The sequence below is a fragment of the Hibiscus syriacus genome, unplaced genomic scaffold, assembly GCF_006381635.1.
Source record: "Hibiscus syriacus cultivar Baekdansim isolate YM2019G1 unplaced genomic scaffold, ASM638163v2 tig00110279_pilon, whole genome shotgun sequence".
Lineage (NCBI taxonomy): Eukaryota > Viridiplantae > Streptophyta > Magnoliopsida > Malvales > Malvaceae > Hibiscus > Hibiscus syriacus.
In genome coordinates this window covers 562,899-576,265 of record NW_024062659.1, presented here as the reverse complement: position 1 = coordinate 576,265, position 13,367 = coordinate 562,899, and the positions used below count along the sequence as shown (strand labels likewise).

At 32.6% G+C, this 13,367-nt stretch overlaps 1 protein-coding gene and 1 pseudogene across 1 annotated transcript; both read left to right on the top strand.

The window, feature by feature from the left end:
• Window positions 1-4,406: 4,406 nt before the first annotated feature.
• LOC120115980 lies at window positions 4,407-6,572 on the top strand (annotated as a pseudogene).
• Window positions 6,573-9,849: 3,277 nt separating this feature from the next.
• LOC120115820 (uncharacterized protein At4g06744-like) lies at window positions 9,850-11,222 on the top strand. Its single transcript, XM_039136420.1, has one exon. The coding sequence runs from the start codon at window positions 9,865-9,867 to the stop codon at window positions 11,143-11,145; it is 1,281 nt and encodes a 426-aa protein (XP_038992351.1). The 5' UTR covers window positions 9,850-9,864; the 3' UTR covers window positions 11,146-11,222.
• Window positions 11,223-13,367: the final 2,145 nt, after the last annotated feature.

Genomic DNA, 13,367 nt, shown 5'->3' with positions numbered 1-13,367 from the left:
GGAGGTTGATCCACCTGTAAAATAGAACCGATAGCTCTCGGAGAAGGCATGTTCTTCATGTTACCGACCGCATCTTGTTTTGAAACTCTTCGGATCTTTAGGGACAAAGTCGACTACTTTTGTTTCTCCTCGAAATCTTGATTTGAAAGCCCTTGAAGCCATAGATTAGCTGCGAGTTTTTAACTTTTCAAGTGTATGAATGGCCTCTTGGTTTCCACCTCAAGTGTCTATTGCTAACTGTTTTTTAATCATTTAGGTGTTTAACATTATAAATGCTATCACTTTAGGTGTCTGAACAGAAACCGTCGTTAAAGGAAGGATACGTGTTACATTTTGATAGTTTTAAAAAGTTTATTTAAAATTAAAATTATATTTTTAAAAGATACAAAATTTTCGAGAAACTTTAAAAAGTCCCTAAACTTTGAAAACCTTATTTCAACCTCTAAACTCACGCCGGCTACCACCTTTTGTCATCGACAAAGCTTCATCCGACCTCACCTCCACTCGATGTTCGATAACCCTATGAAATCGCAACCAATCGATACTTGTACCCGATGAACCCTACACATCAAATTGTGACCCCACACGATCGGCCAAACGACGATAAGTATGGTAACATATAACTAGGAAGATGACAAGGATGACAAGGAAGACATCGATAGTTTAAGGTCATGGATTTAGAATTTTTAGGGATTTGAGGTTTTTTGTATTTCAAGAGAAATTGAGTTTTTTTTTTATAAATATAATAATATTTTTTTTGAAAAAATTCAAAATTGTTATAAGGTGACATGTGTCACTAGAGATGGGCACGGGTGGGGTGGGCTGGTTTTTTAGCCTCCCCGCCCCGATGAATTTTAGGTTTTTTCCTTCTCCAAATTTAGACTAAAACTCCGATCCTAACCCGATCTAAATATATTAAATTTTAGAAATAATTAAAATAACATATTTTATAATAATATATTTATAATTATTTATTATATTTTAAATGATTAAATTAATATATTTTATTATATTTTTAATAATTAAATAATATATTTTTATTAATATACAAATAAAAAATTCTTAAAATATTAAATATATATATATATATATATATATAAATTAATCACCTTAAACCCGACCATGTCCTGCCTCAAAATTTTATACCATATAAATCATCTCGTTTCGTCTCGAGCCCCGAAATTAAAAAAATTGCCACAATAGGGTCAGGTAGAGTCGGGATCCGTCATATTCGAGTATTTTGACCATCCCTACGTGTCACTTAACGTAGATATTTAACCGTAGTTACAAATCGAACACATAAAATAGTAACGTTTGGAACATTAAACACTTGTATAATAAAAAAAAGTTTAAACACCTACTTGCACACTTATTTTATAACTAAGCCATTAACATTTAATCAATGTAAAGCTGCAAATACACCTTCCAATTTTGGTGTAATTTTTTATAAATAAATTTGGATTATCTCTATCTTTCTATTTTTTTTAAAAAAAAAAATTCTTATTGTTGCTCTAAATATGTTTATTTTTCTCTAAAAATATAAGGTACTCAACATATTTGTAGGAGAAGCAAACATACTAGAAGAGATGACAGCAAAGGTTCAAAGTTGTAGGCACATGATTGAGGTTGACCTATTGGAGACATTCAACAAAAGCAAAAGTTTATCATGTAAAGGGACCCTTGTTGAGGGCCAAATGTCCCTAGCAATAAATTTTACCAATTAAAGATGTGAGGGGAAATTGGTGTAAATTAAAGACCCATCTTTACTTTTGAGTTTATGACCAACCTCATTTGATGCATTAAAATTTTGATTTTGATCTGATTTAACATAATTTTTAGGGTAAACTACACCAAATATTATCGAACTTTAGGCGTTGTAGCGAATATATCACCAAACTTTTAATTTTATCAGTTATAGTACCGAACTTTGATTTTCGTTTCAATTATACAACTGGACCGTTAAATTGTTAACAACCGGATCAAAACGACGTTGCTTCGATGAGGTGTCTACATCGATAGTTATTAGCCACGGCAACAGTTGTCAACCACATCGACATGTCTTTAAGGATTTAACGGTTTAGTGGTATAATTGAAATAAAAATCAAAGTTCAATACTATAATTGACAAATGTTCGGTGGTATCCTAATTTTTTTATTCACATATTTCTTTAAAAATTAGAAAAGAATAGAAAAAAAATACCAATTTATTCAATTTAAAAAATAAAATCAATGTAAATATTAATTTAATATAATAATTCTGATTATGATATTTTTTAGGTGAGGGTAGATCGAGGGTATCGAGTGGGTCGGTCGCTCATTGAAAATTTCAAAATCTTATATTTTAGATATTTTCTTTAGGTTTAAGGGCTACTTTTGCCCATGTATTAAACTCAATTTATCGTTTTCACCCCAATGGTATTTTCGCATCAATTTAGTCCTCGAAAATTATTTAATTGCATCATACTAAAAATCTAAACCCTAAGCAATAATAAATATTTTAAATAATGAAACCATGTCGTCATGTCTTTAAGGATTTAACGGTTTAGTGGTATAATTGAAACAAAAATCAAAGTTCAATACTATAATTGACAAATGTTCGATGGTATCCTAACTTATTTATTTATTCAAATATTTCTTTAAAAATTAGAAAAGAATAGAAAAAATGCCAATTTATTCAATTTAAAAAATAAAATCAATGTAAATCTTAATTTAATATAATAATTCCGATTATGATATTTTTTTAGGTGAGGGTAGATCGAGGGACTCGAGTGGGCCGGTCGCTCCTTGAAAATTTTAAAATCTTATATTTTAGATATTTTCTTCAGGTTTAAGGGCTACTTTTACCCATGCATTAAACTCAATTTATCGTTTTCAACCCAATAGTATTTTCGCATCAATTTAGTCATCGAAAATTATTTAATTGTATCATACTAAAAATCTAAACCCTAAGCAATAGTAAATATTTTAAACATTGATGTAATTAAACAATTTTAAAGGTTAAAAATCTATTTATGCCCCTTTAAAACGTTATAAGCTCGTCCTTTTAGCATAAAATAATGTGTTCTTCCATGTTTATAAGATATAACTTCAATAAATGTAGAGAATAGAGAAGATTGATGGTATAATTGTTGTAAGGTCCCCCATGGGGATATTACAGTTGGAAGGTTTAAAGAAGTTCCTTAACTCGGAGGACCATGGTCCTAATGAAGGGGAACCATGCAATTTGTGAGGGACAGCTTGCATCATTCATCCATGGCTTTTGACTGGGTTCATTATTTCATGTCAGTTCTATTTAGTATGTTAGATAGGATTGTTTATTATCCCCGACCTCCACCTGTTTTGTTGCTCAACTTTTTCTGTTCTTCCATAGTTTATGGTTTAAGATTTAGAATTTATGATTCGATCATTTATGATTTAAGATTTAGAATTTAGGGTTTGTGATTCGAATATAGTTTAATCTGATTTGAAAGATTTATGGTGATATCTACTTTATAAAGAAATAAACCGAGAGAAAAATAAGATATGAGGTGGGTACGAAAGTTCTCGAGCCGATAGATAATAATCATTCTTTAACTATTAAGGTCGTCTGATTCGTGCTAATCATTTATTAAACATACTTATAGGTAAACTACGCATTTAGTACATAAACTATCAGTTTTGGTCTATTCTAGTACTAAACTTTCAATTGTTTCAAAACCAAACCTAACGTTTAGTTTTTGTTTCATTTTAGTACCTCACCGTTAAAAACTTAACACGTTTAGTACCTAAACTATAAGTTTTGATCCATTTTAGTACATAAACTTTAAAAAAAATTCAAAACTTAACGTTAAATTTTGAACTAGGGGTACTAAAATAAAAACAAAAACTGAACTTTAGGTATGATTTTGAAAAATTGAAAGTTTAGAGACTAAAACTGATCAAAACTGATAGTTTAGATATTAAATGCATAATTTACCCTATATTTATATAAAATATATTTTTCATTCACATTAATATCATATACAAATTAATTATAATAATACGACGTTAACAGTAATAAATAACTGTTAAGGTGAAATATTTAAGATTTTATAAGGTAGATGATAGGAGAGATACATATAATTCATTGTCTCTAATCATTGAAACATTAATTATCACAGCACTGATTGACTGCATTCATTTATCCTCTTTAAACTATGACTTGGGTTGTTGGACTAATTCTTAATTTTATAGTTTTAGAAGGATTAAATTATAATTTTATGATTGTTGTTGGACTATTGTATTAACTCATTATTTAGGGTTCTTACAGATATCACCGTTGTGAAAGGACGGTTTTGGATTACACTTTTATCGTTATATAACGACCGTTATTTCAATAATGGATTGCTATTTAAATCCGTGATCCCGTCACATGGATTTCGAGTGAAAATGGTATTACAGCAACAAAGCCAACCTTTGTTCTTGCTAGACACTCTCTACTGTGAAGAAGATGATGGAGTTGAAGATTTGCAGGAACTGATGAGTTCTTCAACTTCTTCCAACAATGGCGGAATAGACTTGTTTCGGGACGATGATGGGCTTCTTTCGATGTTTTCAAAAGAAACAAAGATCGATCTCGACGTCGACGGCTACTTTCCGCCGATGGCTCGCCGTGAAGCAGTCGAATGGATGCTTAAAGTCAATGCCTTCCACGGGTTCACCTCGCTCACAGTGGTTCTCGCGGTTAACTATCTCGATAGGTTCTTAACTAGCTTTCGGTTTCAAAGAGACGACGGCAACAAGCCGTGGATGATCCACCTTGTTGCCGTCGCCTGCCTCTCCTTGGCCGCTAAAGTTGAAGAAGCACATGTCCCTCTTCTCCTAGACCTCCATGTAATGTCACATTGAAAACATTATCGTGATTAGAAACTGTTGATATCGTCATGAGTGACGATATCAACAGTTTCGGATCAAGCCCTGACGATATTTTTTCCGAAAAGAATAAATATATTTTTTATTTGTTGTATAGGTAGGTGAGATAAGATATGTATTCGAATCCAAAACCATTCAAAGAATGGAGCTTTTGATTCTCTCTACTCTCAAATGGAAAATGCATCCCATTACTCCACTTTCATTTCTCAATCACATCATAAGAAGGCTTGGCTTGAAGATTCATCTCCATTGGGAGTTGCTCAAGAAATGTGAACAACTCCTCTTTTGTGTAATCTCCGGTAAGTTTTTTTTTCGATCGATTAATTAGAAGAATAACTACAACCGTCTCGATTATATATCACTTTAAAAACCTTCATAATTCTAAGTAGAGGAAAAGAGTACATGTATCCAAAAAAAAAAGTGATTTATTGACTGAATGTCGATTGAGAATTGAACCCGAATTAACATAAACACCCTTTGTGTCGAATGAGAATTGAACCCGAGTTAACATAAACACCCTTTGTGTCGTTTAATCTCATAATTCAGTAGACTTTGTTTTCATTTTGTGGGTGTTTTTGTAGATTCAAGATCCATGCATTATCTTCCCTCGGTTTTGGCCACTGCTACAATGATGTACGTTATAGATCAAATCGAGCCGTTCACTCTCGTTTACTACCGAGATCAACTCTTAAATGTTCTTCAAACAAAGAAGGCCGGTATTCTAATCCTTTTGGTAGGAGTTTTTTGAAGGTCCTTATATTATGTGTTTATGATATACTTAGTCCCTTTATTTTCTCACCATACTTGTTATACTCGTGCATCAAAATTTTCGGGCTAGACCAAATGGAATACGAGTTATGCGTAGTTGTTGATGGTAACATTTAAATTGTGACGATCGTAAGTGGTTCACTCCTTTTGATTTGGACGGATAATCGCGACTGATGTTTATAGTGGATTGTGGAAGGTGATACTCAATTAGTAGGGGTTACAGGAAAAGGAAAACACATACCCATTCAAACCTAAGTATTGACTTTTATTGACCCTACAATTATGGACGGACCTAGGTGGGACAGGTGGAGGCAATCACCCCTGAAAATTTAAAATTATCATTTATTGTAGATTTTTCTATGTATTTTATATTGAAAATATATTTTCGTCCCCTTAGAATTTTATAAACTCATGTTCACCCTTCTTAGAATTTGATAAGCTCAAGTTACCCTCATAATTTTATAAGTGCAAGTTCGTCCCCTGAAATAAAATCATGCGTCCGTTCCTGCCTACCATCATTAAAGTCATGCCTTCCATAGCTTATTAAACATCTGTTTTTTGATTCATTCATTGCTCCACTGTTGTTGTTTTAAGCAGGAAACAGTGAATGAGTGCTACAAGCTCGTGGTTGAAGTATCAAAAAGACCCCAAAACAACAACAATGCATCATGTCCAAAGAGAAGGAAGCTTATCGAGACGGATCCTAGCAGCCCCGACCGCGTAATCGATGCTTGCGGGTCATCACCGTCTGTGCCTTCATCACCCGAACCGCCATTTAAGAAGCTCAGTAGAGCACAAGAACAAGATATGCAGTAGCCACCACTCAACCGAGTCTTTCTAAACGGCGGCGGCAGCGGCGTCATCACCGGCTCTTATCGATACATTATGCTTATTATGTTGGTTCCAGGAATCTGATTTGCCTACCCATCTCCACACTTCCGAGTGGAGTATTAAATTGTGGCAGCAAAACAGTGTAATATTTTGTTGTAACGTTTTTCAAAGTCATCGTGATACCGCAATCGCATCTATAATTTAAAATCATAATTATTTTTAAAAAAATAAATCTATTAATTAAAGAATAGGTTCTTTGAAGAATGTGAATTGCCCGTCTAGCTCAGTTGGTAGAATGCAATGCTCTTAACCTTGTGGTCGTGGGATCGAGTTCCACGGTGGGCAATTCATAATTTTGACTGCCGAAAGTCTTCCACGGAAGTTGCTCTCAACCTGGCATTGGTGGCAGCCTACTACCTTACCTCCCCTCACCTCAGCCTACTACCTTACCTCCCCTCACCTCATTACATATGGGAATAGGGTCAGCTAATTTTTTTTGTTCTTCGAAGAATGTAATATTAATCGTTTGTTTATATATTTTGAATTTTTAGCATCGGGGAATACTTTATTGTCGGGTAAAGTACACAAATAGTTCTCCAACTATAGGATGATCTTTCTTGAACCCCCCAACTATTAAAAGTTACAAAATGATCCTCTAATAATAATGTGTTACTTTGTTGAATCACTTTACTATTAAAAGTTACAAAATGGTCCCCAATAATAGTGTGTTACTTTGTTGAATCCCTTTACTATTAAAAGTTACAAAATGGTCACTTGTCTATTCATATATTTCAAACTCATCCTTTTTTGTTAAAAAAATTCACTGTAGTATGAGCTGGACGTTAATCTATTAATTGTGATATGATAAAATCTGATCATAGAATCCCAAAAGACTATCACGTTCTAATTAGCATGTTAATGTCCAGCTCAGACGACAGTTAATTTTTTAACCGAAAATGATAAGTTTGGAACATATGAATAATCGGATGATATTTTTATAACCTTTAATAGTCTAAGGACTCAACAAAATAACTTCATATAGTCGTAGGACCATTTTGTAGCTTTTAATAGTTAAGATACTCAACAAAGTAACATCATATATATATATATATATATATATATATGTGCATCACTTGCATGCTTTGACAAGTTGTATATGTGTATTCTTCACAATTTGCAAATCATAGACTTGGTAAATTGGTATTAAAATTAATGATCATTATGTTATTAGGTTTTGATTTGATCAATTCAAGCAATTAAATTACTGATTTAACAATAATTAAATTAAGAAAGTAATAAAAATATTTTGTATATAAACCGGTTCAACCGATTGAATATTAATATTTTTGCTCCATTTTTCGGTTTTTAATTTTTTATAATATTTTGTTAATTTTTTTATTTTATATTACCGATTCAATTAATCATGTTCAAAATTATTGGTTCGATTCGGTTAACCGATGAATTCGATCTGATTCTAATAATTATATTTAGAAAATGAAGTAATGATGTTAAAAGTATGTATTATATATGTATCAGTAAATTACGCGTTTAATACATAAACGATTAGTTTTGGTCCTAGTATTTTAATTTTAATTTTTTTCAAAATCATACATAAAGTTTAGTTTTTATTTCATTTTAGTATCATGTTCAAAATTTAACGTTAAATTTTAAAAAAATTTAAAAGTTTATGTACTAAAACGGACCAAAATTTATAGTTTAGGTACAAAATGTTACGTACGATTTTGAAAAAAAATTAAAAGTTTAGGTATTAAAACGAATAAAAACTGATAGTTTATATACTAAATGTGTAGTTTACCTGATATGTATTTACTATCGTTAGCTTAATGGATGTGGATTGTTAAATATTTCAATTTGGCATTGACTTGTTCAGTTCTGCACGTGGACTCTAACTGGCCGGACATTGTTTATTCTTGTCCAATTTTCAGGCAACGCTAACACGATGTCATTAAATTGATCTCTTGCATATTTTTTTAAGGGTAGAATACACAAATGGTCCCCTAGCTATAGAGTATTACTTTGTTGAGTCCCTTGACTATCAAAAGCTACAAAATGATTCTATGATTATAGGATGTTGCTTTATTGAGTCTTTCGACTATTGAAAGTTACAAAATAGTCACATGATTATTCTTTGTGTATCAAATTCTTCCTTTTCCGTTAAAAAATTGACGATAATCTGAGCTTGAAGTTAATCTGCTGTATAAGATATGATAAAATATGATCTCAGAATCTCAAACAACTATCATATCTCGGATAGCATATTAACACCCAGATCAGATTATTGTCAAATTTTTATAGAAAAAAAGATAAGTTTGGAATATAATGAATAGTCAAATGACCATTTTATAACTTTTAATAGTCGATGGACTCAATAAAATATCATCATATAGTCGAAGAATCGTATTGTAACTTTTAATAGACAAAAGATTCAACAAAATAATATCTTATGGTCGAGAGACCATTTATGTAGTTCACATTTTTTTTTTTGAAAAGTCATGTGACTCGAACACTTACTAACCACCCATAAAATCTACTAATTCTCGTACTATATAAAATATTGTGTTTAATTTTATAATAAGAATATATATTCTACTACAAAATTAATAACTTTTAATATAGTGTATTATTATTTTTCTTTTAGATTTTCTCTATAAATTTTACTTTCACCTTTTATTTTCCAAGTATTTAAAATTTTATATTCGAACAACTGCAGTCATGTGACATTATCAGTATTAGATTCACCTGATCTATCAAAATTAAAGTTACTGTCATATCATTATATCTATTTGTTCTCTCATCCTATAAATAGCTATCATCACCTTAAACCTGACACCAACGCTAAAAATTCGTATATAAATCATCGTGTAATGATGTAGAAAGAGACCATACACTCTATCTAGACTTGTCTTGCTCTTTACACCTTACATCATCTTTTTTAACTCATCAGAATCATCGATCGATCGTGACTCTTTGTCTAAATAAAAAAGATAAATCGTTGAAATTCATCACAATTATAATTTTTTCTATTAACACGATCTTACTATTATCATCATGTATCGATAAATAATACTTCCTCCATTCCATTAAAATGGTCCATTATTAACTATACAAACTCTTGAATTATTACGAGACGAAGTTGAGTTAGAAAGATCTGACTTTGGTGGTAATTGAAAAGAACATGTATCAATCGGACAACGATGGTGTAACAAAATCATAACTGGGGACAGTTACAAATTACAATATATGTATATAATATTTTAGTGTATGGTGGTGAATCTTGAGTTTCTTCTTCCCATATAAATCTAGGGCTAATTGTAGCACATTTTCTCAAGGTACATGTGAAACAGAATCAAAGAGAATGCGTACCCTTTCACTTTCCACTTCGTCTTTACTCTTCACCATCCTTCTCCATTCATGTTTAGACATAATCACCGGTGCCGGTGAAGCTCCGGCACCAGCCGTCAAGCCATCGCGGTGCAAGTACTACGAGAATGAGAACGGGTGCTTCGAAAACAAGCGGTTGGCGGATGCATACGACGTGATTCAGACATTGAAGAAGCGTATCAAAGTTGATAAGAATAGCGAGAGGCACATCAAGACGTGGACCGGAACCGACGTTTGTAGCTACAACGGGTTCAAGTGCGACATTCGTCCCGACGTGAAGGAAAATGCCGTCTCGGCCGTCGATTTCAACGGCTATAGATTTTTCGGCTCCGACGGTACCCTTCCGCTTAAGGGCTTCATCGATGAGATGGACGATTTAGCCATATTCCATGCCAACTCGAACCACTTCACCGGGACGGTTCCGTTCGAAGCATCGAAGATCAAGTACTTATACGAGCTCGATCTCAGCAACAACAAGATCGAGGGAGATTTTCCGATGGAAACCCTAAACGCCATGAACTTAACGTTCCTCGACTTGAGGTACAACTCCCTCCGAGGCTCCGTTCCGCCACAAGTGTTCAACTTAACCCTAGACGTGTTATTCATCAACAACAACCGGTTCGCCAAGCAAACGCTCCCGAAAAACCTCGGCGACACGACGGCGCTTTACCTCACATTCGCCAACAACAGCTTCACTGGCACGATCCCACGTAGCATCGGAAAAGCTCGAAACCTACTCGAAGTGCTTTTCCTCGACAACCGACTCAGTGGTTGTTTACCGTACGAGATCGGCAACCTGAGTCGAGCCACCGTGTTCGACGCCAGCCGGAATAAGATAACCGGACCGATACCGTACTCCTTCGGGTGCATGAAAATGATTCAGATTCTCAACTTGGCTAACAACCGGTTCTACGGCGAAGTACCGGAGATTGTCTGCGAGCTACCGATAATTGCAAATTTGTCTTTGGCCAACAACTATTTCACTTCCATCGGACCAGCTTGCTACCATTTGATGACGAAGAAGAAGATAGACGTGTCCAAAAACTGTATCTTCGGCCTCCCGAATCAACGATCGGAGGCCGAGTGCAGTGCGTTCTTGTGGAAGAAGAAGGTCTGCAACAGGATAAAAACGTTCTACTTTATTCCTTGTGAAAAATACGGTTATTCGAAAAACTCCGGCGACGGTAACCCACCGCCGGCGCCAGGTCCGCCGGCTAAAACTTATAACACTCTTATTCCTCATCATCGGTTGTGATCGATGTTCTTTCACTGCTTCTTTTAGATGATAATAATGGAGCTCTTCATCAAGCTTATGTCTTCGGTCTAATTGTTTCCAGGTCATTGTACTTTTAAAACTATTGAAATTTGTCCTTCATTTTGCTATGTAATTTAACCTTCCTTTAGTTGAATTTGAGTATGTATTATCAGATATTTAAAATTAACGAAATTCAATTAATTATGTTATTAATTGGATTTCAATTTACATATTAGATAAGTAAAAACACTATACTATTGGAATTAAAAGTAGAGAGGCTATATTTCAAAGTTCATAATAGTACAAGGGTCAAATCTTAATTCGCCAGAGTTCTCGTTAGTAAAATATTGGTATATATGGTTGACAATACAAGTGGACTCCTTTCATCTTTGTTTAAGAATATAATAATACAAGGATAAAAAATTTAAGCATATATATATATATATATATATATATATCATACAGAGTTGTATGACTCGACTTGAACTTAAAAATTAATCTACTAATTACTAAACATTTTGAGTTATTCAAGTTCTTTTTTATAACTCAACTCAAATTTGAAATTTTTTGAAGGCAAGTCGAGTGTATAGAATTACGAGTCGAGCAAAAAAATTCAATTTTTCCGAATCAAGTCGAATTTTACGCACCCCTGTATATAAACAAATAAATTAATAGCTAAAATATATCTAACCTAAATCAGAATAATTTCAAATAGAACTAACATATAATAAGATTTAAACCGAAAATCCATACATTATATTTATATGTGTTACAACTCAAACCTAAATGATAAAAAATTACTTTGAATATATGAAAACTAATGCGTACATAATCATATTATAAAACTTTGGGTAAATTATGTATTTAGTATCTAAACTATCAGTTTTGATCTGTTTTAGTACTTAAACTTTTATTTTTTTCAAAATCATATCTAACGTTTAATTTTTATTTCATTTTAGTACATAAACTATCAATTTTGGTTTGTTTTAGTACCTAATCATTCAATTGTTCAAAACTTAGTGTTACATTTTGAACGGAGATACTAAAATGAGACAAAAACTAAAGTTTCTAACAGCGGAGTACTAAAATGAAAGAAAAACTAAACTTTAGGTATGGTTTTGAAAAATTAAAAATTTATTACTAAAATGAACCAAAATTGATAATTTAAATACTCACTACAGCAAAACAGTTCAATAACAGAGTTTTTTACTCCTATATTGTGTTTATAAGTGCCACAAAAAAGCTTCCCGATCGAAACAAAAAGCGCTTCTAAAACTAACGTCGCAAAAGTTAGTGGCTTTGTAAATAAAAGCACCGCTATATACCATGATATTTAGCGGTGTTTGTGAATAAAACGTCGTTACATACTATGATATGTAGCGGCGTTTGTTATACTAAAATGCCACTAAATGTTAGGCCATATAGCGACGTTTGAGAGTAAAAAAACGCTATAAATGTGTAGTCCTTTAGTGGTGTTTTTCATCTTAAAACGCCACTAGTCGAATCTATTTTAAAAATATTATTTTGTATTGTTTATAGCCCATATTTAATATATCCTATTACAATATTCAATAACAACCTTTATATGACTGAAATTAAGTAAAAAATACCTAACAACATAAATAAAACAAAGTTTACAAATATTCAAGTAATGTAGTTCAACATTCAAGTGAAATGTAATACAGTTTAACAACTAGAATAAACATGACATGAACCTAAGAAATCACCTAGGTGGTGAATTTCATGCTTGATTTTGTTGCATCATCTGCTTCACAGCTTCAAGTTATTTTTGAAGTTCATCGTATTTTCTCTTATATGTTGCTTCTCTCTCTATTTTTCTCGCTTATGCTTCGACTTTCATTTGAGCAAAATTTTCATCCATTACAATCAACCGTTGTTTTAATCGAATAACTTCTGATTGAGAAGATTGACTATGTGATGGTATGTACTAAGAGGAACTAGATCCAAAATATTTGGATGTGGTAACGAATGATCCCTAACAATGAACTCGACATATCTTTGAGGACCAAAAATTTTAGCAAATAACTTGATTTTCAATCTCGTCCACATTAATGAAACCATGAGATAAACCCGTAGCTTCATACTCCATCCTTTTATCACTCAATTTTTCCTAATAATCATTTTAGAATTTAGAACGAATTCTAACATTATTTAAAATAAAAATGTTATACTATAAATATACCATGATTTCTACAGCTTCA